Source organism: Echiichthys vipera (genome assembly GCF_963691815.1).
Source record: "Echiichthys vipera genome assembly, chromosome: 15".
NCBI classification, from domain to species: Eukaryota; Metazoa; Chordata; class Actinopteri; order Perciformes; family Trachinidae; genus Echiichthys; species Echiichthys vipera.
Genome location: NC_139840.1, coordinates 7060210 through 7087742, shown reverse-complemented (window position 1 = coordinate 7087742; position 27533 = coordinate 7060210). Strand labels below are relative to the sequence as shown.

The following is a 27533-nucleotide window of genomic DNA, read 5'->3' as shown; positions in this document are numbered from 1 at the left end:
CCAGTGGTGGTCAGCTGTTACAACCCAGAGCACCACAGGACATCTTCAATGAATCTACTCATCTCATCTCATCTTCATCCGCTTATCCGGGGTCGGGTCGCGGGGGCAGCAGCTTTAGCAGGGGACCCCAAACTTCCCTTTCCCGGGCCACATTAACCAGCTCTAACTGGGGGATCCTGAGGCGTTCCCAGGCCAGTGTGGAGATCTAATCTCTCCACCTGGTCCTGGGTCTTCCCCGAGGCCTCCTCCCAGCTGGACGTGCCTGGAACACCTCCCTAGGGAGGCGCCCAGGGTTCATCCTTTCTAGATGATCCTGAACCACCTCAACTGGCTCCTTTCAGCGCAAAGGAGCAGCGGCTCTACTCCGAGTTCCTCACGGATGCTGAACTTCTCACCCTCTCAATGAATCTACTACAAAATATTATTTATTTTGAAAGAACTAAAAACAGCCTGTTGTTTTTTGCATACATTAATTATGTTTCAGTGCATAATATCAAGAGTCTATATGTTTTTGTGGATAATGAAATGGTTGGTTTACGCGTCATCCGTTTGGGTTAAAAAATTGCTTCTTTGTTCAGTCGAGTGCAGAAAAAAAAAGTGTTGATCAAAAATCCAAAACAGAATCAAACTCCAATAACTAATAATTTATTTGATCAATAAGAAAACCAGCCCCATAGAAAACGATATTTAACCGTATAAAAATACATACAGTAAACACACAAAACACAAGACAACAGCGACACCAGAGATAAATGAAGGTGAACCGCTGCACAACAGTCCAGAAACATTAAGAAGTGACATAAGTTACATTAGACCTGAAGAGGCCGACTCTTTAAAGTGCACTGAGTGGAAATAGTCAGTAACAGCTGATTTAGTTACAGAAACAGTCATTATTATTATTATTATTATTATTATTCATCCAGGTACATTTCCCACAATCCTGAAAGAGACAACATAGAAAAATGATTGAAACAGTCGGTTAAAAAGTCTCGTTTCACCCTGAAGCACCAGAAATACACAGAGGAACAGGCAGCATGCAGAAATACATCTGAAGGTTTTAAATATATATATTTATCCGTTAGGTTTATCACAAATCAATTAAGGAGTCATGAACAAAATATTAGCAGCCTCAATATTGTATTCAACATTTACATTCAGGTTTAAAATTGTTTTAGTTGTATTATTTCCTTACGGCTAGTGTGACATTTTTACAAAACAGCTACAACTTCAGCTTTTTCGGAGTAAAAAACACAAAGAAAGGTGCTAAAACTCTTACCGTATGTATTGTATAAGATTTGAAAATGTCTGCCTACGGCAAATGGTAGTGGTACACTGTTGAACGAGTAAATAAATGCAGGGTAATTGACCCACACAAACGTTGTGTCAAGATAATATCAGAAATTGAGTCAGGAAGACGTCATAATTACATAACATTTCTACACTTGTCGTTTTCTTCTGTAAACTAAACGTCTGATAAATGGGGTTTTCAGCGAGGAGCAGTGAACTCAAATGCCAGATGTCACTCTTGATTAAACGATAGGTGCAGACTTTTTCTACCACATACACGTCTACTTTTCTGTTAACAAATACGAGCATCCATGCTACCAGTCTCTTAAGACAAACTTAATCCACCCCTCCCCAAAAGCGACCCAAAGAAAGATGGAGGACAGGAGCTTTCAGCACCGGTGGGAGGCAGATATCTGTTTATGAAGGTAAAGAGCTGTTGGTCTCGTCTGCAGAGCCACCGTGGCTGTAACCAAAGAATCAAACAGAAGAAACACCACGACAAGAACAAGGACCTGCACTGAGAAGGTTCTGCGTTACACATCTGGAGAGAGGGAAACATGCACCTTTGCGGTCTTTTTTTGTTTTTGTAGATATTGAGTTTGGAACGCAACTTTGTCCCAGTTTTTAAATTTGGCCCACTGTGAATTGGAGTCTGACACCACTGTTCCACCATAACACAGGACAAGCCCATATTTACATTGAGAGTGACTGGTTCAGCTGAAGCTAATGTTTCAGCATGAAGTCCCCGACCTGTTCCTGTCATACTGCCTTTAGGAAGCTGAAGACATTTAGGTGTAGCTCGATTGCATTTCCATTAAAGTCTCTATGCCCGTCATAGGTTTCTGTGAAGACTAGTCTGAACTTGATATACTTGACACACAGTTCTCCTGCTAGATTTACAGCGAATTCCACAGATAGAAATCCAAAGTATAAAGAGGGGCTTGATTTGATGAGCACCACCAGCTTTTCCTGTTCTCTCCTGTAAAGAGAACAGTCCATCCTCTAATTTGTATTTCACGACTCACTGACCTTTTTCACAGCGGACACTTTGTCTTGCCAGGAAACATTTCTTTGGCAATTTCAGTTGGACTTAAAATATTCCAAACCTAAACTAATGTGATGACGGTGTATCGATGTCTCCCACAAACTCACTTCTTTCAAACTAAATATTCAGGCCATCCTCCTGTAGCACCTGGGAGGGAGGTCGAGATCCTCGGTGGCTGTGTTCGTGCTCTCTGTCACTTCCTCTCCTCTCTCTGTGACTCCCTCTGCTCTCCCTGTCCTCTTTCCTCTTCCCCCTCTCCTCCTCCTCACCTCCCGTTCTCTCAAACTTCCTCCTCGCACTCTCGATCCTGCTCCCTCGTGTCTCATCTCCCCTCTCGCTGTGGTCATCGCGCGGCGCTGTTCCTCTCGTGTGGTGACTCCTCTTTGAGTCAGACCCCTCCCTGCTGCTCCCCCACTCTCTCTCCAAATGCTCCCTCCTTGACGCCGTTTCGTGACTTCGTTGAGATTCCTTCCTCGCGTCGCTTTTGCCGTGATCTTCCGTTGTCCTCCCTCTCTCCGTCTCTCTTCCGTCTCTCTTCTCTTCTTTACCCTTTGCCATCTCAGCTCTCCAGTCCCTCACTCCTCTCTCCTCCTCTGTCCTCCTCCAGCTCTCCTTCCTCTCGCTTTGCTTGCCGTCTCTGCTGCCACCTCTTTCCTTATTGGATTCTGTTGTTTCCTGTTTGCTCCATCTTTCAGCCGTCGGGGGTCGATCTTTGTCGCTCCTGCTGCTGTGCCTCCTTGTACTCACACTTCCTGCTTCTGTCTCTTTATTCACCGACTTCCATTCAGGTTTCATCCCCCTTTCATCCTCTCTGCTGCGCTTGCTCCTTTCACTCTCTCTCTCCGTCCTGACCCTCTCAGTATAAGCTTTTCCACTCCCGTCTTCTCGTTTTGAATCGCCTGATCTAATCTTAATTTCCTGACTTTCTTTCACACTTATATTTTTCTCCTTCTCGTCTGTTTTTTTGTTTGTACAATTGTCTTCTTTTGCCAGGTCTTGCTTGCTCGCATGCTTTTCTTTGCTAGCTGTAATTTGGTTCTTGGTTTCTTTGTCCTTCTTTCCTTTCTGTGATTGTTCTTTTAAGACTTCCTCTTTGACGGACTCATTTTTCTGCTGCTTTTCCTTATCATTATCAAGCTTACTCTCCTTCTTTCCATCTGACTTTGCATCCTTTTCTCTCATCTCTTCCTCCATCTCCTCTTTATCCTTATTTTCCTCTGACTCTCCTTTTTCATTCATGCTCTTCTCCTCTTTTTTCTCCTTCTTACTTTTCAAATTTTCCTTCTCCATCTCTTTATTCTTCTTCTGCTCCTCCTCTACCTTCTTGTCCAGTTCCTCCTCCAGGAGGTCCAGCTCCTGCTCCAGCTCAGCCAGCTTCTTCGGATCAGACTCAAAATCGTCGTCAACCTCCTCCTCCACCTCCTCAATCTCCTCAAACTCCTCCACCTCGATGCCGTCCATCGTCTTCTGCAGCTGTGTCTTCATCTTGTTCAGCTCGAGGAGGCCATCTTGAAGTTCTTTACAGACATCCCTGATCTTGGTGGCAAACTTGGTTTTGGCACCCTTGCGGAGGTTGTGGGAGTCTTTGGCGAGGAAGAAAATATCCAGAGCCAGGAAGAGGGCTGACATGACCCCTGTGGTGACACTAATGGCCTGGGCAGCTTTGGCGACTCCGCCTGCAGCTCCTAAAACCTGCACAGTGCTTATGAGCTTATCTGTGTTGATCATCAGGGCTTTTCCAGCACGGCCACCCTCCTTCATCACATGCTTGAGGTTGTGGTTCATAGCCTTTTTGGCAGCGCTCTGTGTATATTTCTCAAAATCCCAACCCTGCAGGGTGTCCATACCTGCCTACAAGAGGCACAGAGACAAAAAAAAACGATGGTAAGAACTCTTAGAGAGTCTCATAAAAGGAGATATCATTTTCAATAAATACATTTGTACGGACAATTCTATGGTTCAAGGTTTTCCTGTGATTTTAAAACTATGACTTCCTGGCATTAAACCACTTTCCCCCAGAGATTGTCACCATGAATGAATTTAAAAAACAAAACTGAGGATGAAAAAACAAATATTCTAATGTTCTGAAGTTATTCTTCATGTTTGATATAAGTCGATGAAACTCTCGCATTACTGTAACAATGGGAATTTAAGTTATGTTATTTCTGTTGAGGAAGAGGACACACTGGGTTCTGTGGATTTGTGATGAGCATTTATGAGCCATTTCCAGGCATTTTTTAACTTTTATTTAACCAATTCAAAAACAATTTGCAGATACAACATTTGCTTTACTTAAGTTGCAGTGTTTTTGCTGGACCTTGATGAGGTTGCCTGTGTGAGATCAAGATACATTTATACAAAGAACAAACTCAAACATTTCCTCACCTGCACAAACTCCAAACACTCCCTGATGTCTTTGATCTCGTCCTGGTAATCCTGGATCATCTTCTCCAGCTTCTTTCGGTCCATGTTGGAGTGAACTGTATCTGTAATATTGGCTGTTGCTGAGGTGATGCTCCCGGCCGTCGCCACACCGATCCCCACCGCTGTGACAATAATAGAGGCACCAAAAGTGAAAGGCGCCAGAATAAGGCCTGTGATAGTTGTAATGCTGCCTGCGACACTGGCCACCCCTCCACCCACAGCAGCTTTCGTCGTTTTTTTGTGGAACTCATCTGCGGTGTCGGCCAAAGCCAAAAGCTCCAGGATGCGGTGCTGTAGGGACGCCCCCCGCTTGTTGAAAAGACGCACAAACAGACGGGCTGCCATGTAGACACGATCAGCTGCCTGCTCCATTGCCCTGGAAATACATCAGAGATATGAAGGCTTGAAAACTCACAACATGGTGTATTTGTTAGATATTTAACTGTGCAAAACTAATTTAGAAATGCGCAAACATAGGGTTATATATACTGTATTATACTACGGCGATATGGCCTCGTGGCCTCAAATGATTCATTAATATATCATATTCGTTTCTGTACCCAGCAGTATATAACAATACTCCCCAATAATAATACTGACACACCCTGGACCTGGATAAGTAGCAAAAATGATGGATTAACCAATTCAAATGGATAGTTAAATTAAGTGAAAATTAAGTTTTTACTAAAACTGAGTCTTGTCCATCGTGAGTGGATAAGTTTCCTAGCTGCTGTAGCTAGCAGTAGTGACCGTGCTTGCTACAGAATGGATACAGTAGATACCCTGGACAAGGAAATAGAAATAAAACAATAACTCTACCCCAAACCATCAGAATGCAGGAATAATATCTTCAGGGTATATTTGAATTAAATGTTAGAAAAGAAAAGTGACTACGCTTACATTTGCCCATCATCCTCCTGGAAATTAGATGTCTCGTTCCACTCGGCCCATCCTGGAAACCAGAAATGATAGAATAAGTACATGGATGCATCAACTGTGTTTGAGGATTGGTAGGTGATAGGTGTGTGTGTGTGTGTGTGTGTGTGTGTGTGTGTGTGTGTGTGTGTGTGTGTGTGTGTGTGTGAATGTGGCAATTCTCCTGCTGGAGTGATACAACAAACAGTTCAAACAAAGAACATGCAGACGACCTCATACTGACCTTTGACTGTGTTCCACCAATCCATCAAAGCATCACTTTCCTGCAAAAAGAGACGTCTGTCATTCATATGGTAACCATGCAGACACGTGCATCAGCATGTGAGTGTGGAGACTTCCCCCGATTAATCAGATGCAAATCTGGATGTGTTGTGCTTGGATCTTACTCTGTGTTCCAGTCTTTTAAGTCCATTAAAAGGTACCCCCCCCCCCCTAATATTGCTGTACAAGATGCATCCGTTTGTCCTGTGTTGACCCATTACTCACTAATAACAACATGCGTTTTATTTGCAGTCTATTAGTAATAATGCTTTAAATCAGCCATTTCTTTGGGAGCTCTTTGTGACACCACAAAACATAAATATACACATACTAAGCTTTAAGCAAATGCAAACTAAAAAGCCAGACCAAATAAAGCAAACCAAAGGTGTGAGAGTGTCCTAAAAACACACCGGATCAGATTCCAGAGAGTTATCCTCAGTAGAGTAGGCTGCCATCTCCACAGGCTCGACCTCCACTGTGCTCTCCTGCGGGACAAAAGCAATAACACAACTTTGTGACACAAACTTCAGTTTAAAGGGTTAGTATGTGGAAAGACTCAAACTGCTTTTCCCTCTGTATGTCTGTCTGGTAGAGTCACACACTTATTCCAACCGGTTGATTCTGTGTGGTTCAGTATTTACACAGATTATTTTCTCCTGTATTAACCATCACCCACTCTCAAGTGCCTTTATAATGCTGTATGGCTAGTTTTGTGATCTCCTCAAACAAAGCTAACTACTAACTTGCTAACTTGTGACCCCTTTAAAGTCTGCAATTAAATAGCACTCTATGGAGCTGCATGTCATTTTCATGTATTAAAAATTAACATTGTGTTGAATATTTAGACTCTCTTGTTCCTGTTTTATTTAGAGTTACTTCATTTATTCATCGTAATAGGTTGTTGGATAAACAGTTCATAAATGATTATTGCTAACAAAACAAGACAATGATAAATATATATTTATATATGGTTTTTCCTGTATATCTATATTTAAAATTCTAATATCATGCTCACTTGTACTGGGTTCAGATCCTGCAGCTCAAGAGTCTCTTCAATAACAGGCATTTTGTCTGAACTCTGTGGAGGAAAAAAACAATATCATTAACTCAGTACTAATCTGAGAATTTTAACGCAGGCACACTTGTAGAGAGAGAACAAAAGAAAATTACACAGCACAGCTTTTAATAACCAAGAGGTTATTAGAAACTGATCCTCAAGCTAATAACACACTGTCTCAATACAGTACTACTACTAGCAGTAGCAAGTAAACTTTATTTTCATCAAAAACTTTAAAATAAAGTAAAAAAAGAAAATGTTCAGGGTTAGGGTTACTGTACTAAGCACTCAGTTTTAGATCTAGCTGCTGTTTTCCACTAAATGAATAGTAAAAACCAGAGGAGATGAGTACAAACCTGTGAAGTTAGATTAAACTTCGGTAATTTGGGGAGCGTTTTCTTCACTCGAAATGACACAACCTGAGAAATAAAACAAGAAAAGAAGAGTTTGTCAGAAGAGTAAAGCAATCTAACGTGTGCTAAATGTAAGAGCTCAAACTAGAGAAGCAAGAGAAAGATGATCTCAAAGTTCAGCTCCGACAGTAACCTCTGATCACATAACAGCTAAAGCAGCTTCTGAAATACACTCTGGTGCTACTTTCTGTCACGTCTCGATGTTTCTTTAAAGTGAACAACAACTCACTCGTTTTTTCCTCTTGATGGTTCTCCTGCGTCTCAATCCACCTCCCTCTGGTGCCTCAGTGTCCTCACTTTCCTGTAAATGAAGACAGAGACAATTGCTCAACAGCTGCATAGACACATAATCCAGGAGTTTATAGGGATCATCTAACTACTCATAATACTAACTTTTTGTATTTTTTACCTCTTATTAGCATTTTAAATGTGCATTGTTTTTCTTCAAATGCCTCATTGACAAGCTGACATGTAAAGATTATTAATCTGCATCAAAAACTGTATTTCTGATTAACCCTACTGTCTTCCAGGTTTACCGCCACTATGACTTCTGCAACTACTACTATTGTTCTATTGTTCTATTGTTCCAACTAATACTGATTCTACAAGTCAAGATAATTGATTAAATACATTTCATGCCTCTCAGTGCTCATAATATGATACCTGATGTTCAACTGTTTTGGGCGTCCTCCTGAACATCCCAGCAAACCCTCCTTTTTTCTCCTGTTAAAAAAATAAAACATTCATTCAACCACAAAAGGCAAAAATATGCATTCAAACAGAATAATACACTCTATATCAAGACTCACCTTTGTGGTGCTTGCAGCTTCAGAAAGATTATCGTTGCTGTTCGACAATCCCCCCAGCGCTGAAAGATCATCCTTCAAAATAAAAGAATAAGAAAAAACAAAAAACTTATTATCACTGAAACATTTGGGTGAGGGTGTTGTTGCTTCAACCCTAGCATTTTGGTGCGAGTGTGGTCATTTCAAAATTATTAATCAATTAAGTATTAGCTAGACAAAGAATTTAAAGAAATATTCTCTGGTAGGTGCTCTGACACTGTTGCCTGCAGTATCAGCGTTGCTCAGTTGCTGAGAGCAGCCACAGCTCTCACCTCAGCAGTTTCTGTGAGGCTGTCGCAACTGGCGGACAACTCCTTCGTGTCACGGAGAGGATCCTGGAAACCAAAAAGGAACTGTGATATTTTGTAGACAATCGGGTTGTTTGAACTTGTTGATTTGTCATTACTTGTCATTACATTTATTATTATTTTACCACGGTATGACTATCTTGAAATGTATATGAGCGCGGACAATTAAACAACCGCTAACCACACCTACCTTCGCAGCGATCGAGCGTGGAGCTGGTTTGGGAGACTTCTTGAAGATCCCTGCCAGTCCTCCAGTCTTCTCCTGAAACATATGAAACATTCACATGTTAATATTCAAAGAATCAACAGCAGAACAAACAGGCTGAGATTGTGATCGTCAAACATTTGCACCTTTGATGGATTTGCGTCGAGATTTTCGCAACTGGCAGAAAACTTCTTATCCTCGTTTGATTCCTAAATGCACAAAACAGAAAATAAAGCTTAAAAAAAGACAAATACAGTGCCGTCAGGTGGAGTGATATACTATAAACTTTATGTGAAAGGGCCACCACTGTACCTCATCTGTTGTAGTCCCATCTGCGGGTTTGGACTTCTTAAACATGCCACTGAAAATACTTTTCTCCTAAAAACGGGCATTAAATACCATCTGTCATAGTACAACTAACAGTACTAACATGTTGAAATTGAATGTTTTATATAGGCTGAATCTTAAAATATTGTATTGTTTAAACGTACATAAGGAACTACATGTTTAACTGCATTAAAATGAACACGTATTAATATTTTACAGTACAGACGTCCTTTATTCGGTTCAAAAAAACAAACTTTCTCATCAAAGGTACCTTGGCGTTGCTGTTTTCCAACAGGTTATCAGTACTTGCTGACAGCTCCCTCTGGTCGTCTTTGTCCTGGAAAAAGAGAAATGTACGGTTTATAAATATGTACAATAACAGTCACCACAGACAGCAACGCTAACGTGTAACTAATCACACACTCACGTCTGCAGCTGCCTCGTCTCCAGAAGCTTTGGGAGTTTTCTTGAGAAGTCCACTGAACAGCCCGCCTTTCTCCTGACAAGAGAAAACGCAAATGAGTGTTTCAGTCAGACAATACAGTTTAATATTGGACGTGTGGTTGATAATCTCCTCACGAGTTGAACAGTGCAAAAGTGACACTGAACAGGTGGGTGTTTAGGTACCAATCTCAAACTGCACTTAAGATGATTGCCAATTGTGTTTCAAAGCATACAGTCAATTTAGTTTCTACCTTTCAGCAATGATGGAAGTATTGACATCTCTTACTAAATAAATAAAAATATACACAGTGGTGTAGTGGTTAGCACTGTCGCCTCACAGGGAGAAGGTTTCAGGTTTGGATCCCTTCTGTGTGGAGTTTGCTTGTTCTCCCCGTGTCTGCGTGGGGGTTCTCCGGTTTCCTCCCACCATCCAAAAACATGCACGTGTTAGGTTAATTGATGACTCTAAAATTGCCCGTAGGTGTGAATGGTTGTCTGTCTCTGTTCGTCTCTATGTGCCCTGCGATAAACGTACTGTCCAGGGTGTACCCCGCCTCACGCCCGATGTCAGCTGGGATCAGCTCCAGCAACCCCGAGGGACAAGCGGTTGAAGATGAATGAATGAATGAATATACTATGATAAGAAACAGGTTCTGCATTCAAAATACTGACACCATTCAGATTGTTAATGTTGTCATGTTAAAGCTAATTTTAACAACTCAGTATAAGAAATAATGTTATGTTGTTTCATTTATAAGAATGCATAATCATTTTTAAACTGATCATAGGTTTTACATGTAAAGTAACTACAGCTGTCAGAAACATGTGGTGAAGTAAGGAGCACAACATTTTTCTCCCTGAACTGTAGCGGAGGAAAAGTCTACAGTAACAGAGAGAGGAAATACTCAACTAAAGCACAAGTATTTCAAAATTGCATTCCACCGCTGCAGGCAGCACTGTTGCACTGTCTTCAAACGTGCAGTAGATTCTGTGAGTAACTTGTGACCATTTCTTATTGAAGTAACATTATTGTCACGTTTAACCCAAATGTCTCCTTAGACATAGATGCTGCGGTGAGTGTGCACGGTTGGTTCACTGACCTCGTCAAACAGGTTGTCGATGCTGGCTGATCTTTTGAAGATGCCGGCCAGGCCACCTTTTTTTTCCTAAAGCATAAATTTTGTGTTATTTCTCTCAAATGAAAACATTCAGAAACAAAAAAAAACTTTGATAGAGAGTTAGAGAGATCAAAAGACAGACAAACTCCAACCGTGCTCTCTGTCTTTCGGTCATTGAAGCACACCAGACAGGTGGTCTTCTCACGTGCACACAGTGTTTACAAATGTAACACAAAGTTTACAGATATTACAATAGATAACTGTAGATTTATGAACTGAATGCATGTGATATAATGCACACAAATCAATGAATATGTAACAAATGTTTTTACAAAATGTGAACTTATGTATCATTTAATCATTTCCACACTGTTTTATTTAGGCAACGTATCACTTCTAATAACGGAAGTCTTTTTATTGAAGAAAAATTAAAAAGAAAAGAATGATTAGGGAAGTTTTGTCCTCTCAGACATCACACACATGATCTACATATTCTTGTATGGCTAAGAGTCTATATGTTATTTGTTTTTGTGGGAAGAGGGAGTGTTATCTGTATATGATGTCCATGTGCCTTTTTAAATGTGTGTGAAAACGATTTATAAAATTATAAAAAAAACCTCACCTAACCTATTATAATTGGGTCAGGACAGCATGGAGGTTTGAATTGTATTTTGGGGCGGTGGTGAAAAAAAGTTAGGTCGCATCTCTGTGTTTATTTGGAATATTGTATGACTTTGTAACAGCACTACAAACAAAGGTTGTTTGTATTACATACAGGCTTGAATTCATGCAAAACAGGGAACATGACAAGACAAACATCGATAAATCATCTCATACAATCTGCCTGTGATGTGGTTTCACTTCACGCTGACAGGAGCAGCCACAGCGAGACAGAAAAAAGACTTAAGTACCTTTGGGACGGTGGCCTCAGACAGATTTTCACTGCTACCAGATGACTGTTTTTCTGTGCTCACCTCCAACTCCTTTAATCAACACAGAAAACATTAAATATGAATATCTATTCCATCCTCCACAAGAGCAACCTGAATGACTGGATTAATCAGATCACAGTACCTTGTCTGCTGCAGCACTCTCTGCTGGTTTCTGCGGCTTCTTAAACATGTTGCTAAAAATATTTTTATCCTAAAACATAAATTGGTGTCAGTGAACATTCCCTCTGAAAGCATGTGCTCTCCAAGCGTTTGCTTCATTATGCTCACCTTAGCGGCGTTATTCTCAGACAGGTCATCATTGCTGGCTGACAGCTCTTTCGGAGCCTCTCGTTCCTGAAACGCAGACATTTGTGTTTTATCAAAAGGGTGAAATTATGTTGCAGGCTCAGAAACTCACTGCACGTCCAGGAAACACTTATTCACCGGTGACTCTGTCCTTTCTCCAGATGCTTTGGGAGTCTTTTTGCGGAGTCCACTGAACAACCCTCCACCTTTCTCCTGATGAAATACACCAGGAAAATAAAGAGGTGAAGTCGTTGAATTATTTACTAATCAAACTGCCGTTTTTTTTGAAAAGTGATTCGGCATCTTTGATCTGAACTCACTGACCTGTTTGTTCTCAGATAAATTCTCGGTGCTGGCGGAGAGATCGCTGTCGGGAGACTCGTCCTGTTTTTGTGGTAGCAAATAAATGTTATCTGGGAATACTTAATAAGAAGTTGCAGACACACTGATTATGTTTCTGGTAAAAACTTTGTTGACTGTTATACTATATATTATGTTTAACTATAATTAAGCACAGTTTCTAATCGAATGTGTTACTTGTTATGAATAGAAAACATTTGATGAACACCTGAGCATAGTGTAGCATTAGTATACACATAAGTGATAATCATGGGATGCATGTACCAGATTTTTATTTGAAAATAGTCAAACGAAAAATGCACAATGTTAAGAAATTAGCAACTAATCACTCGTTCATTTTAATTCCTAGTTGTCCACCAAATTTGAATGAGAAAGTTTCAGATATCGTGGCAACCAAAGAGGTAATGAGTACAATTATCAAACATTATCATAAAATTATCATTCCAAGCATCCCTCAAATGTTGAAAATAGAAATATAAAGGTAAAGAGTGAGATTTCATAAAAACAGGTTACTGGCAAATGTCACATTTACCTCCTCAGACTGAGCAGCTTCTGTGGGTTTGGGAGATTTCTTGAATATTCCACTAAATATTCCTCCTTTTTCCTAAAACACACATATTGAGACAATGTGAGTGCACTCTCTTAAAGTGAAGTTGTTCAGGACCGTTTCTCAATGACGCATAAAAGCAGCTCACCTTGGTGTTGACAGCTTCACTGCTGCCTGAGAGTTCATTGTCTTGTGACTGTTTCCAGAGAAAAGATAAAAACAATCAGAATCTGCTGCACACGACAGAACCTTTACATTTCTTCAGTAACAGTGATTTTTTACAGCTAATGCATCAGCTTAAAGGGAAACTCCAGCATATTAAAAGTTATTAAAAATGACTGAATGGGAACAGAAAACAGACTTCTTACTTCTAGAGGACCTTTGACATTTGAGTCAATTCACGTTTGGGCCCAAACAATTTTAAAGACCAGGCTTTGGTCAGACTCCGGCTCATTGGACTTCTCTTATTTTGCCTCTTTTCATCTCTGCAGCAGACCACACAATGTGGAAATGCGACTGAGAGTAAATCCACTGCGGTCTTTCCATTAACAGATGAATTGATAGTATTGTTTTTACCTCATTTTGATAGTGTTGGAAACATGTACCAGTAAATTAGTCTTAAGTTGATGTTGTCTGTAGTAATCTGATTGTCGTGTTAATGTTTTTTTTAAGTATTGTTGGGACACTGTTTAGTGCTATTCTCTTTGTCAGGTCTCTTGAAAATGAGATTTTAAGACTTTTCCCTTATTAAAAAGGAAAAATAAGATTAAGTCACTATCAAATACAGGACATACAAATAACATTTTGTTACTGCATTATAGTTGAGTCGTACTGTAAGTTTATTTACAATTATTTTCTCCACTCATCGATTAATCTTTTGGTTTATAATGTCAAAAAAATAGTTAGAAATGGCTGTCACAGTTTCCTGGAGCCTAATGTGAATCACAGACAGATTTCCGCTGATATCGGAGAGTTCTTTTACAACCGAACTGACCTTTGTGTTGGCAGTTTCGGACAGACCGTCACTGCTGGCTGAAAGACCTTTCTTTGCCGACAGATTCTCCTGCAACAAGAATTAAAACTGTCAGAAACAGAACAGCTCAGCAGGAAATGGTAGAAAAGTATTTGTCACTTTATAACGAACTGCTCCTCCTGGATACCAGCATCTGAGCACATTGACAGCAACATAATGAATATGCATCATACGGACTGTGCTCCATTTGGTCACGCTTAAGTAATTTTTTTTTTTTGTACAAAGTGGAATGCAGGCAGCAAATGAGGCGTGAGGAATGACCTTAAATCTCTATCAGCTGAAAATCCAACAGCAGCAGTTGTTACAGATGCTGTGATTTGATGTTGTGATGTAATGCTAATGTTTTTATTAGTCTATTTATGATGCTGTTGGTACACATGGTATTTTGTATAGGTGTCGCACAAAGCAGTCCATCCAAGCATGAGTGGCAGGGTTTTTTTTGTTTACATATTTCTTTTGCTTTTTTAAAATCTTTAAACTTTAGATACAAAAGAGACAACTACATACTGCCCTCCAACCTGACACACCCACAATGTTTAAAGCTGAAATTGTCCAAATATGCTGCATCTCCGGTGTCCACAGTTGCCGTGACAATAATGCCCACACAGGCTGGAATAGTCCATACAATAATACATTAAGGCGTTGTAAAATAAACATGATTTATAGGACAGTTTACTGTAGGGATGGGCCTTTCAAGTTAAATACCATCTGATATTCACTGGGAACTATTCGGCCATTGTTCGAGGAGTGGATGAGTCAGATGAGGAGAACCTAATCTCCTTCAAATAAAGACAGGACAGTATTATATAACTGTGCCACTTCTTAAGACTTAGAGGAGAGGAAGATTTCCATTCGGTCAAAATAGCCCTTTTAGCTATGATCAAACAAAATACTAAAGTCTCATGCAAATGGAGTAAAAACCACTCCACCAGGATGTCAACAAGCACAAACCAACATTGTGACAGTGGGGTTAAGCACTATAAAGCAGCAGTTTTTTTTTTTTTTTTTACAGAATTACAATGTTTACAGTGTCTACATGAAAGCTACATTTGTATTTGAGAAAGTGTACCTCTCCAGCTGTTTTGGGAGTCTTTCTGAGGAGTCCACCAAACAAACCGCCTTTCTCCTACAGAGAAGAAGAAAACATGTTTAGGCAAAATGACGACTCATTTTCTTTCATTTCAGAATTATAAACCACCTATGGTGCAGCAAATATTTGACCTCACACTTGACTACATGGTGACTCATCTGAGAGAGGATCTGTCAAGTCAATGAAGAAGACTCACCTTTTTCTCAGACAGGCTATCAGTGCTGGCAGAGAGCTCACTGTGCAACGAATCTGCGCCCTAAACACAACAACAACAATGTGACTCAACCCGTGCGTACATGAACCATGAAACTGGTTACTGAAACAACAGCAGGAAATCAGAGGAACATGTACACACATGTTGCAATAATCTGATAATAACAAGCCGCTGGTCAGTAATTTAGATTTCTCCCCAGGACACCTATCATATTATTTTATCATGTAAGTACATTGAATGTTAAATTACAAAAACCTGCCTAGTGATACATGACAATTAAAGGTTTTTGTCAGAGCATTTGGAGAGAACAGCCACTAATTGGGGACATCAGTGGTTTGACTGATTTATACAGTAAACAAATGAGGAACATCCAACTGTGTACAAAGTCCAATGATGCCTTGAACCCGCGGTTCAAACTCTGTCACACACTGTACTCAAGAAGCAAGGATGTCTGAACTCATGTTAGAGCAACAGGCGGCGTATTAGAGCATGTGAAACATTTCAGATACCTCTCCATGAGTTCCTTCTTCAGGGACCTTGGGAGACTTTCGGCGGATCCCGCTGAAAAATCCTCCTTTTTCCTGTTGACATCAAACAAATTAATTTAGTGAATGTTACATAATGATAAAAAGGATATTGCTGCAGTTAAAATCCAGCTCACCTTTGAGTTTTCAGACAGATTATCATTGCTGCCTGATAGATCATCATGTAGAGACTGTCGATCCTAAAAGACAGAATTAACTGGTTCAATGTGATTATCAGGCCACTGGATTAAACTAATGATGTGACAGCTTTGACTTTGTTTGAACTGAGTTGCATAGTAAATAATTTTCCGCGACATCACCTCGTCATTTTGAGCAGCTTCTGTTGGTTTTGGAGACTTCTTGAACATCCCGCTGAATATTCCTCCTTTCTCCTGAAACAGACACAGGATCAGTTTGCATATGCTCAGTTATGGATAAGATTTATTTTGGTCAAGGTCAGGGCAATGAGAGGCCTTTTTGCAGGTCAATCTACTAATCTGTGTGTACACTGTAATTCAAGATAACTTTATCACAAGGCTGCTCACCTTGGTGTTGCTTTTTTCAGACAGACTGTCGCTGCTGGCAGACAGCTCACTATGAACGCTGAGATTGTCCTGAAACACCAACACGATATCATAGAAAAGTAAGAACACAAGAAAACCACTTTCAACTTTTTGTGTTGTATTTTAAGGAGGGAGCCATTTTTGTCACTCACCTGTGCAGGCGTCTCATCTGTTTGTTTATATGATTTTTTACGAGTGCTGGAGAAGAATCCTCCCTTTTCATGTAAAAAAAAAAAAAAAAGGGTACCGTTGCCGTTAGCCTGTTTACTGTTCAAAACAATAAATCATACATCTACTTCTCTAGTGGAATAACTTTTTCTACCCCTGACGTAGATGTGGGAATACAGAGATTTCCCTCGATACTTGCGGCACATTTCTCAGGAGCTAATTTCAACAGTTACTGGATGTTCGGACACAAAACGTTTCTGGCAGCACAGGAATCTATTTGACTCTGTACTTTTACTGGGAATGCAGATAATAAGCGAGTACAGGAAGTTTTATGTATTGATTTTATTTCCGTTTACCTTATAACCTGTCCATAGTGAAATCTGAAAGCTCAAAGTGACACTGGGGCTCTTAATCAAGCCTTAAAGATACAGTTGTGTTGGAATTAAGCATCACTAGCGCAATACAGGAAAAAAAACTACAAATTTTCTATGTGGATTGGCTGTTACCTGAAAGCACACCCTGTAAATCCACTAAAACAAGACCCACCTTATCTTCTGCTTCTTCTGCATCTTCAGAATCACTGTCTTCTTGGTCGAACTGGCAATTAAATGGCAAAACAGTGAGTGAGAGGCAATGAAAGCCAGAAAGTGAAGATTTATGATCAAAAAATGAAGAGTGAATTTTACTGTCAAAGCAGGAAACAAGGATTTTTCTTTGGGTGTTTTCCGAAACATTGCAGCGATCATGCCCCCGATGTCCTGAATCAAAATTTGAGGAAAAAAACATCAAATGACAAATTTGGGAATGTTGAATACTGTGTTTCCCGGTCTGTCTGCTGACATTTAGTATACACTTTTAGTCACTGGGGGAATGTTTTTAAAATAATGTTTCTGTGGCTCCCCAAGTGTAAGCAATACATTTCACACAGTTTTCAACTGCCCATTAAAAAAGGAGTGAACTTTTTTTCTTTTGAGCGATTTTACTGTGATCTCATTTCCAAAAGACTGTATTTCCACTTTGTTGTTCTCTGTCTGTGAATTATGATTGTGTTTGACGGAGCTGGTCCAACACTGTTGTTAATCTCTCACCTGTTTGGGTTCTGCATTCTTTTCCTCCTTGTTTTTCTCTGCAGATTCTTCCTTTTCTGAGCCAGCTTCCTCCGCGCTGGGATCTGGACTCGGATCTCTGCTGGCCTGAGACAAGAGTCAACAATCTTCAGCACAATATGATCATCCTGATATTAAAACAAAATAACCGCCACAAAACAGACGACACAGCAACTTAAACTATGTTCTTGTACAGCTGCTTTATGAATAAAATAGGTTAAACTGACGAAGACATGGAATTTCACGTGGGAAATAAGATGCCTTAAAGTCCTTCTCGATTCAGGTAAATTTGCTGATAACTGATAATTGTCACAAATTTAAATTGGGATTTATGTTTTTGAGCAGAGAGGTGCTGAGAGAGAAGGTGAATGACATGAAAAAAGGTCCCAGGCTGGACGCAGCAGGGAGATAAAGTTCATCAGGGCTTCCCTTTCTTGTAACTAATCGGTCATTTTGGTTTTGGCCTACACCGATTTTTTTAGACGATAAGAATGTTTTTTTTGCTTTTTTAATGCTGAATAAAAGAAACTTATGAGCACATCTCTGGTACACACAATATTAAAGTTGTGCTTTTGTAAGATTCTTTGTGGAGAAACTCAGGAGGTAAAATTCTAAAATTGATATAAAAAAATAGAAAATACTGGGTACTGGATTTGTTCTTGATGTGCTCAAAGCACAGCTCTTTAAGCGATCCAGGTTACATAAAATAAAAATTAATAAGAAAATGTAGTTACTACCACCATCACCCACCACCACCACCAGAAAAGACACAGTATAGACTGTATAATCTCATGTAAAAAGACTGTAAAAGGAAATACTGCAGCCACCACCGCCAGAAAACACCAAACCAGACGGTCCTTCATACCTTTGGTGACGACTTGATTTGCAACCCTTTCATTACTGCCTTCAGACCTCCCTGTCAATGATATTCACATATAAAAACCAGCGGGTAACAACAGTGGAACACACACTAACACACACACACACTCATACCGGTTTGCTGCCAGGAGCTTTTCTGTCCGGGACAGCATCAGTTGTTTCCTCTTTATCGTGTGTCACGTAACTCTGCGGAGGAAAATTGAATTAAACACTTAATGATTCTGATTTAAAGAGCAGCAGTATTGTGCAACATTGACAGACGATCTTCTATCCCGATATGTAGTTCATTTGATTTCATATCTCAAAACAATATATAGATAGATATAGATCAATAAATAAAGAGTCTGTATGAAATAACCACGTGGTAAAGACAATTCTTATATACTGCTGTGTGAATTAAATACTTGACAAATGAAAAGTAGTATTTTCTCATTTTTTTTAAAAGATTATTTTTCTGGCAGTTTTTCCAGCCTTTATTATAAAGGACGGACGAGAAATGGGGTGAGAGAGAGGGGGAGACATGCAGCGGCGAGGGCCTTTAGCCTCTTTACATGGGGCGGCGGCTCTAACCACTGTGCCACCGGCCGCCCCGTGCTTTCTCATTTTATTAAGAACTTTAGTGCAAAATGAACAAAATGCAAGGATCAGAACATAAAGTCATCTAAATTGTGTAATTATTACCATAACGGCACCCAGCTGATAGAAACCATATAGAAAAATGTATATGATAGACATTGTTACATTGTTTTAAGCCCAGCCCTGGACTGAGTCATGAACAGCAGCTTATACATGTACGTACACACCTACTGTTTGTCTAAACATACACTGATGTTTCACATCCACACCTGCTTTCCATCAGGAACCTGTTTAGCTGAAACACTGTCAGTTTCGAAACACGTACAAACATTTGTTTACTTTTTAAAATATACTTTAAAGGTATATTCATTTATTAATTATATAAATATATATTCATATATACTGATATTTTTGTTGTTGTCAAACAGTTTTTAATAGTTTAAATATGTACTTCTGTCACTGGAGTTATTAAACTCACACGTGTAAAATCACATTTGTATCAAAATAAGATGATGTACATATTTAAATAGATGTTGTGGCGCTGTATTTTCATCAGTGACACCATGGCAAACTGTTAACCTTGATTGGATCGCAGATACCATTTGAAATTGTGTATGGGGACACCTAAACGAAATATTCCCATTAAACAGTTCAATGTATAGGGCGCCTGTTGGCTTAGTGGTGCCCCAAATACAGAGGATCAAGTCTTTAACGCAGCGGCCCGGGTTCGATTCCCACCTGTGGCTCTTTGCTGCATGTCACCCCCTCTCTTTCTCCTGTTTGCTGTCACTATCAAATAAAAGGCATGAAAAGGCCAAAACAATAATCTTAAAAAAAAAAAAAAAAACAGTTCAATGTACATGTAAAACTAAAGTTTCATACTTTGCAAAAACCATGAGTACAAATATTATTTTAAATCTAAACAGAGCATCTTGTTTAGATTTGGTGAGCTGTCACATGGATCATTGACTCAAAGGTGCAACACCCCTCTGCTTCATATCATGAGGGTTTTTTTCCTCTACCGCATTCAATATATCTTTTTTTATGGCAACACCCTGATATACATGATGAATAATATTGAGGAATACTTCATTACCAGAAATGATAAAGTATACACTACAGCACAGCAGCAATGTTTCTTTTTGTGCTTGTGATATTGACACATTTTACTGCTGTGTATTTTGCAGTGCAGAGCTGCAGGTAATTTGCTTACAGTGAAGCCCGGTATTTTCTCTTTTTGGCTCCGTCGAAACATTCCACTCAGGACCGACTGATTACTCTACAACAAAGCACATGTAAAGAAGATTTTATTATAGGGTTTATAAATTAGGTCAGAGCTGCCAGTTCATAACTCCACTTGTAATACCTGTTTAAAGTCTGCCTCATCTTTGGGAACTTCTGATTGGCTCTGATGAGGAAGAGGAAGGACACAAACTCAGGAATTTATAAAAACAAGTGCAGAGGAACGTTATACTTCATAGTGTGTGTGTGTGTGTGTGTGTGTGTGTGTGTGTGTGTGTGTGTGTGTGTGTGTGTGTGTACCTCTGTGCCCTCAGCTTGTTCCCTCTTGCGTTGGCTGTACCTGGTTGTGGCATTCAGTTCCTGCAAACACACACGCACGTGAAACAAACCCAGAAGGGAACAATGACAAAAGACACTTTGAACAGAAAAGAAACATGAAACCTTGTGTAGCTCTGAGTGAATCTTTACTGCACACTGTTCTCACACTAAACTACATACTCCAAAGGTTGCTGATTTATTTATAATGTCAATTAGAAATCTTTGCCGATATGAAAGAAACACACATATTCAAACAAAGCTCAATTATCAACTTCCTGTGTGGAAGTTGAACTGAATTCTGACTGCATTGATGAGTATTATTGTGTATTTGGGTGTGCTCTACCTTTTCTGTGGGCCTGGGTGGAACCACAGGAGTTTCTATCAAGTTTCCATTAGCCTGAGACAGATGGAAAAACATGATAGCACACAGAAATAAATGGTATCAGACTATTTTGACAATAACGCACAAGGTATATGAAAGCAACAGTAAGCACAATCCTGGTTTAAATCAATTTGGTCAGTGTATTAAACATCAGTATAATTATTTAACATGGGGGTTTACACATGAACATACATATACATATAATATATATATATATATAAAAACACAAATCTTTCATACTGCATTTAGTCGTTTTTCTAAGCTTATTTTGTGGCATTTTAAGAGTTTACAGTCGAGATAGAGACAGGAAACTGAAACAAAAGGAGGGAGGGGTATGACTACAAAGGTCTCTGACGGCAGATAAACCAGAGGTATGTCTTCACCGCTCACCTATCACAATGCCTAGTTTGTTTTTAAATGTAAAGAAAATCACCCGGGACATTTCCACATACAGTCTCAACTTAAAAGACCTTTGTCACATATAATTCCTTTTATTTCTCCCTGTCTATCGAGAAAATCAGCAAAAAACACACAGCATGAAGTAAATACCTCAATGTTTGTTGTTGCTGCCGTTTTCAGTCGGTATTGTGTCCGACTCAGTTCCTGCACAGAGAAGATGAATCTGTTTAGTGTCTTTGCAAATCAAACTTAATCTTTTGAAGTGTACCAATCTTCTTATTTCCTCTCCTATGTATTTAGTAAGTCTTGTAAAAGATATCATGAAGTTATATTAAAAAACACAAAAATGCTTACAGATAATAGAGGGGAGAAAAACACATTTGTTTTTATATCTTTAGTTCATGCGTACAGAACATCCAACGTCGCCTGGAGACACTACAAAACTTTTGTAGACCTGGTGTTTCTCTATCTAGGACTTACAGTGTCTGTAGGTCGGTGAGGCACCAGAGGAGTTGGTTTCTCCAGGTCATTTCTTTTCTGTAAAGACAGTTTATTAGTATATAAGTATGTACCTCCCACACACTTCAGCAAACAAACAAACACTTGATTAACTTTGTCACAGAGCTTATCAAAGGTTTGGATTTATCACAGTACCTCAGCAGGCTTTTGGGGAGGCTTCGGCTGTGAAAACAGAGGAAAACATGACATTTTAAGAAGTGAGTGTGTATTGTTTGCATGATACAGTAGGTTATATTTTCATATATGGTATGGTGAGTTTGGTATTTTTTAATACACTCTGCTGGAGAGTATTCAGACTGCTGCATTAGTTCAGTGTTTTACCGGCTTTGGTTTCTTTTTGACTTCTGGCTTCATCATACAGGCCTCCATCCTGCCTGTAAAAGTGACACAGAAAGATAAAGTGTAAACAGGTTTGTGATTTACACTTTGAAATGCCGCTTTGAATGCCAACTTGACTAATAAGAGAAAACTAGAAGGAAGTAAGAGACAAACACTTCACCAACTTCCACTGTTCATCACAGCACACCTTATGACGTGCCAAAACAGGAAAAGGTGTAAATAACAGTGATAATAACACCCACATCCCTCTTAGCCCAGGTGTTGTGTACTAAAAGTACATGTAATAATTAGCAACTGTCAAGAGTATAGAGTTTATCTTCATTAAGTATAGAAAACATCTATTCACATCAACTTCTGACTTTTCTAACAGCTCTGATATATCTGACTTGGAGCCTAAAATTACTGAAGTTACTGAAAACCCCCAAAATATGGACACCCCACATTGGCTAGAGTCTGTTGTTCAATGTGATTAAACTCCAATACAAAGCTTTTTTAAAAAAAATGTTTTATCCCTCACACAAACTCTGCAATCATACAACCATCTTGAGGTTTTCCCAAAGACTCAGCTACCTTGAGCTCTGTCACTACCATCCACAATGTGTTGTAATGTTTAGCAGCTGTAAGCAGATTCCCTTTGTGCATTGCATATTTGGATTTGGATATATTAACATCGACAGAATCCCGCACTTTCTGGTGTGCATACTGTTTTGATTTTTTAATACACTGAATTGTGTTCCCAGTTTAGTGTGAACAGACTACCTGCTGAGTAGGACACAGCTCTGGTGATGTATTCTGGTGCACTAAAATGAAAGAGAGCTGTCATTACTGTTTTTAATAGCACCTGTGCTTGTCCTACTGTGACCAGTCTAAATGCCTGCTGATTGTACTGAGAAGCTTCTATGTTGAATCGGAGCAGCGGGGGCGGTGTTGCAGTCGCTCTACTGCACCGTTGTGACGAAAAGAGAGCTGAGTCGGAAGGCAAAGCTCTCGATCTACTGGTCAATCTTCGTTCCTACCCTCACCTATGGTCATGAAAGCTGGGTCATGACCGAAAGAAGGAGGTCGCAAGTACAAGCGGCCAAAATGGGTTTTCTCAGGAGGGTGGCTGGAGTCTCCCTTAGAGAGAGGGGGAGAAGTTCAGCCATCCGTGAGGAACTCGGAGTAGAGCCGCTGCTCCTTTGCGTTGAAAGGAGCCAGTTGAGGTGGTTCAGGATCATCTAGTAAGGATGAACCCTGGGCGCCTCCCTAGGGAAGTGTTCGAGGCACGGCCAGCTGGGAGGAGGCCTCGGGGAAGACCCAGGACCAGGTGGAGAGATTAGATCTCCACACTGGCCTGGGAACGCCTCAGGATCCCCCAGTTAGAGCTGGTTAATGTGGCCCGGGAAAGGGAAGTTTGGGGTCCCCTGCTAAAGCTGCTGCCCCCACGACCCGACCCCGGATAAGCGGATGAAGATGAGATGAGATGAGATGAGATGAAAATGTCAGTTGCTGGAAAGGCTAGCATTGTTTTAGTTTCAGTCAAACAACTCCCCGAATAATACTAACAAGTATTGTATGACAAAAATGGCATACTGTTGAGCTGGGTGAGTTTCTAATTTAAGTATTAATACAGGAGGAAATACATATTACGGTTTCAGTGGTCACTCACGTTATGAACCTTTTGGAGAAGTATTAACTTACAGTAGACATTTCCTAAAAGTGCAGCACCCTGTGTTACTGAATATTAGCTGAGCTGCTAACACTATGAGCTGAAAACTTTGCGCTAACGTTAGCCAACGGTTAAAAACACACTTGTCATTTTGACGGACGGTAAACGATAAACGGTTAAAACTACAAAGACTAAATCACGTTCATGTCAGCCTGTTCACCTACCGAAGAGCTGAAGACAGTTCAGAGGTCAATATAAGTCGGTTTTTATCGACTAAAGCCGGAGCAGAAACACTGGAAGCGTCTTCGCTGTCACGACATTCCCAACTGATTTAAACTCCACCACACCCGCACAACACTGTAACATCTGCACTCACGGGGCGTTCAAGAGCCCCTCCAAAAGCTGCGACACATCAGAACTTCACTCACTTCACTTAATGTAATGTTGAATCTACATGATAATATATAAATACATATCGTCTTCCATTTGTAAGCTTTGCATTGATAACGCTTGATGCCAATTTTCCTACACAAAAAAAGTTATTAGCCTACTTTTACGCTGATGAATAGGTTTGATTACCGCACTTCAATACTAGATGTTGAGAAATCCTACGGAAAAATGAGCTTATCGTTTATAACAGTAGGCAACAAATTACCTCTGCACAACCATTCATGAAACATCATTTATATATTTATATTCTAGTAGATGTTCTATTTTTATCTCACTAAGTAGGCTACATCTCATTTATTATATCCACAATATGCACATTTCTTAATATTTTCCTATGTAGACTGAGCCTCGTTGCCCTGTACATTTCTTTTGAGATGAATAATGATCTTTAAATGACAATTGTGCTCAGTGATAGGCCTATATATGAGAAGTTGGGCCTATTTTACGAAATGAAAACAAAAAAGGTTAATACTCAGTCACAAAAAAGCTACAAGAACACAAACAAATGGGAACAAATATGTATGCATAGCCTACATGTAAACAAGAAGCAGGTAATGTTGTTTTGTAGCCCACATAAAATCCAAAAGAATAATACCCACATCACTGTCAGCATCACTGTCAGCATCACTGGTGGATGCAGCCTTCACCCTCTCCACCATCTCAACTAGCCGTGTACTAACTGTACATCTCCCATGTTCCCAAGAGTAGGGTTTACTTCCACGTGAATTACACCAACTATTTCCGACGCCACCCAAAGGCAACACCACTTAAAGCTTAAACACATAGTTCAAACAAAGACTTCAACACAAAGCAAAACACGCCCAGTGAGCTTCTGTGCCACATATCCTCACACTATTACACAATACACACACACACACACACACACAGACACACAGACACACAGACACACACACACACACACACACACACACACACACACACACACACACACACACACACACACACACACACACACACACACACACAGACACACAAAGTTCCGTCCCAAAACATCCATCTGATAATAGTTCAGCATCAGAGGTCCAGTGTCTCACCTGGTGTTTGCAGTCGGAGAGGATGAAACCCTTTTGTCTGCCTTCTGGCTTTGGGAGGGCTGTCGACTCACCTGGGAGTGGGCGTGGCCAGGTCGAGGTCTACCTGTATCTGTGGGAGTTCACCGTTTCCCAGACGCTGCGACTGAGAGAGAGACTGACTCATCGGTTTCACAGGTGTCAACAACTCGGGAAGGAAAACGAATGATGGGAGCTGCTCCGAAAATAGAAACGAGTAATCACCATCTCTGGACTCACACACATTATGAAATCATGACAAGGAGTTTGACTTTTATATATTATTTTATTGTCATATAAGTACTCTCACTCTACACACAAGCATATAGTATCAGGGTTAGGGCCAGACTCTTGGAGGCCCTCACACACACACACACACACACACACACGTGCACCAACACAACAGACAACCCATGTCTTTCCTTTTAGACTAGCTCACAATCATCTCAACAGCAATACGTTTCTGGATTCAAATTTCAAGCTCATCTGTCATCTGTGTGTGCACGTCCCACAGACTGCATATGAAAGTATCAGGGTTAGGGCCAGACTCTTGGAGGCCCTCACACACACACACACAAACACACACACGCACGCACACACGCACACACGCACATACGCACACACACACACACACACACACACACACACACACACACACATACACACACACACACAAACGTGCACCAACACAACAGACAACCCATGTCTTTCCTTTTAGACTAGCTCACAATCATCTCAACAGCAATACGTTGTTGGATTCAAATTTCGCGGTCATCTGTCTCTTTTGATCTGTCATCTGTCATCTGTGTGTGCACGTCCCACAGACTGTATATGAAAGAGGTGCCCGTCATCATCACCCGAACACAGACAGCAAAACAGTCAGTCCTATTTTTATTTGAAAATAAATCAGGTAGGCTTTAACTTTGTAATTCATCCGGGCTTGTATATATATACTGTATATAGTGCGGTGTATTGCTGATATGCATTATTAGCTATGAGACCTGATGTAGACGTGTGTGTGCTTTTCTAAATCATTTCCTATCGGCTCAATTGATCACAGGAGGACGCAAGTAAAGGTTGGAAAGCAACTGAGCTAAATTTCAAGTGGCTGAATACTTGTCAATGATTTAAATTTAGTTATTTTTTATTTACAAATTTGCACAATGTCTAAAATTCTGTTTTGTCTTGGTCATCACGGAGTATTGAGTGTTTTTTGTGTGAAAGAATGCACTGCCTTCATTTTTTGTTATTAAAAGAGGAAAAACACTTTTATTAGCAAGACTGCTACTCACACTTCATCTGGTAGAATTTTGTATTATTAATATTAATATTATTATTAGGTTATATTTTTTAATCCAATCACCTATCTATAAAAAAAACTGTGCAACTGTGGAAGAACTCTGTAGTAATTGGTAACATAAAACAGTTCAACTTAAAGAGCATCTTAACACCAGCCAAGGGTGTTTTTCCTCTCAGTCCTCCACTGATGTACCTTCTTGCTGCAGTGACTTAGGAAAGTACTCCAGGGTGGGGTCAGTTCACGGTGAGGTCGCTGTTGGGCGTGGTAAAGCGTAACCTGGGGCATGTTCAATCTGAAAACGGTGTGCACCGTTTCTGGGTTGAACAATGTGTTGCATTGAAACGGTGTGAAACGTGTGCAGCAGGCTTTGATTTGAGATTTCTCCCGTTTGGTGGATGTGTCAGAAATGCACTTGCGTACAAAACAGGGTGTTCACCGCACCACCGATTCAGTTCAAATGTTTTACCACGTTTTGTTGGGGCTGAACGCATCCGAGGTTTGATCCAAACACAGTTAAGCAGGTTTGCATTGGCTGGGGGTGGATTCCTCTACCTTTTTATTCACAAAACTGCTGAAGAGGTCAAATTCCTGCAAACCTTGTCATATAAGAGAACTTTTTTGTAAGACAGACGCTTTTTGGCTTGTGGTCTAAGGTCATCCTTATTCTCACAACAGCACATTACTCTTGCCAATCGGAATCGAACGCTCCTTTCAGCAGTGTAAAGTTATTCCCCAATCTCATAACTGAGTGTAGACAAGGTCAAAGTGGTGCCGAATGTCTTTATCATGCCAACACTGTAAGGGGTGACATAAATGCAGAGACATTCGCAACTAGCAGACTTCCATCTACGTACACTCGTCATGAAAAGGAAAAGAGAACAGCGCTGAACAAACACGT

At 40.1% G+C, this 27533-nt stretch overlaps 1 protein-coding gene across 2 annotated transcripts; it reads right to left on the bottom strand.

Annotated features, from left to right (window-relative positions):
* Positions 1–623: 623 nt before the first annotated feature.
* Positions 624–24903, bottom strand: apold1a (apolipoprotein L domain containing 1a). 2 transcript variants are annotated; one of them, XM_083928750.1, is made up of 47 exons: positions 24865–24903; positions 22927–22967; positions 22150–22202; positions 21964–21990; positions 21790–21846; positions 21460–21513; positions 20872–20925; positions 20511–20570; positions 20335–20376; positions 20182–20247; positions 18507–18578; positions 18379–18429; positions 17496–17600; positions 17094–17165; positions 16954–17004; positions 16392–16454; positions 16222–16290; positions 15997–16068; positions 15814–15876; positions 15662–15733; positions 15135–15194; positions 14918–14974; positions 13810–13878; positions 12964–13011; positions 12801–12872; positions 12233–12292; positions 12047–12121; positions 11891–11956; positions 11745–11813; positions 11582–11653; positions 10653–10718; positions 9536–9607; positions 9380–9445; positions 9094–9159; positions 8928–8990; positions 8767–8838; positions 8541–8603; positions 8233–8304; positions 8087–8146; positions 7653–7724; positions 7367–7429; positions 6969–7031; positions 6364–6438; positions 5916–5955; positions 5657–5708; positions 4718–5132; positions 624–4183 (listed from the first exon to the last, which is right to left on the bottom strand). In XM_083928750.1, the coding sequence occupies exons 1-47, from the start codon at positions 24888–24890 to the stop codon at positions 2450–2452; spliced, it is 4932 nt and encodes a 1643-aa protein (XP_083784876.1). In that variant the 5' UTR covers positions 24891–24903; the 3' UTR covers positions 624–2449. The 2 variants fall into 2 exon arrangements, with proteins under 2 accessions (XP_083784876.1, XP_083784877.1); XM_083928751.1 differs by lacking the exons at positions 22927–22967; positions 24865–24903 and adding an exon at positions 24040–24158.
* Between the last annotated feature and the right edge of the window lie 2630 nt (positions 24904–27533).

Coding starts and splice junctions, on each gene's coding strand:
- apold1a (XM_083928750.1), bottom strand. CDS start 24,890: ATGCTGACAGTGATGCTGACAGTGAT. Junction 22,968..24,864: donor ACAGTGATGCTGACAGTGAT/GTGGGTATTATT, acceptor CTTTCATTTTAG/TGCACCAGAATACATCACCA. Junction 15,195..15,661: donor AAGAAGGAACTCATGGAGAG/GTATCTGAAATG, acceptor TGTTGTGTTTAG/GGCGCAGATTCGTTGCACAG.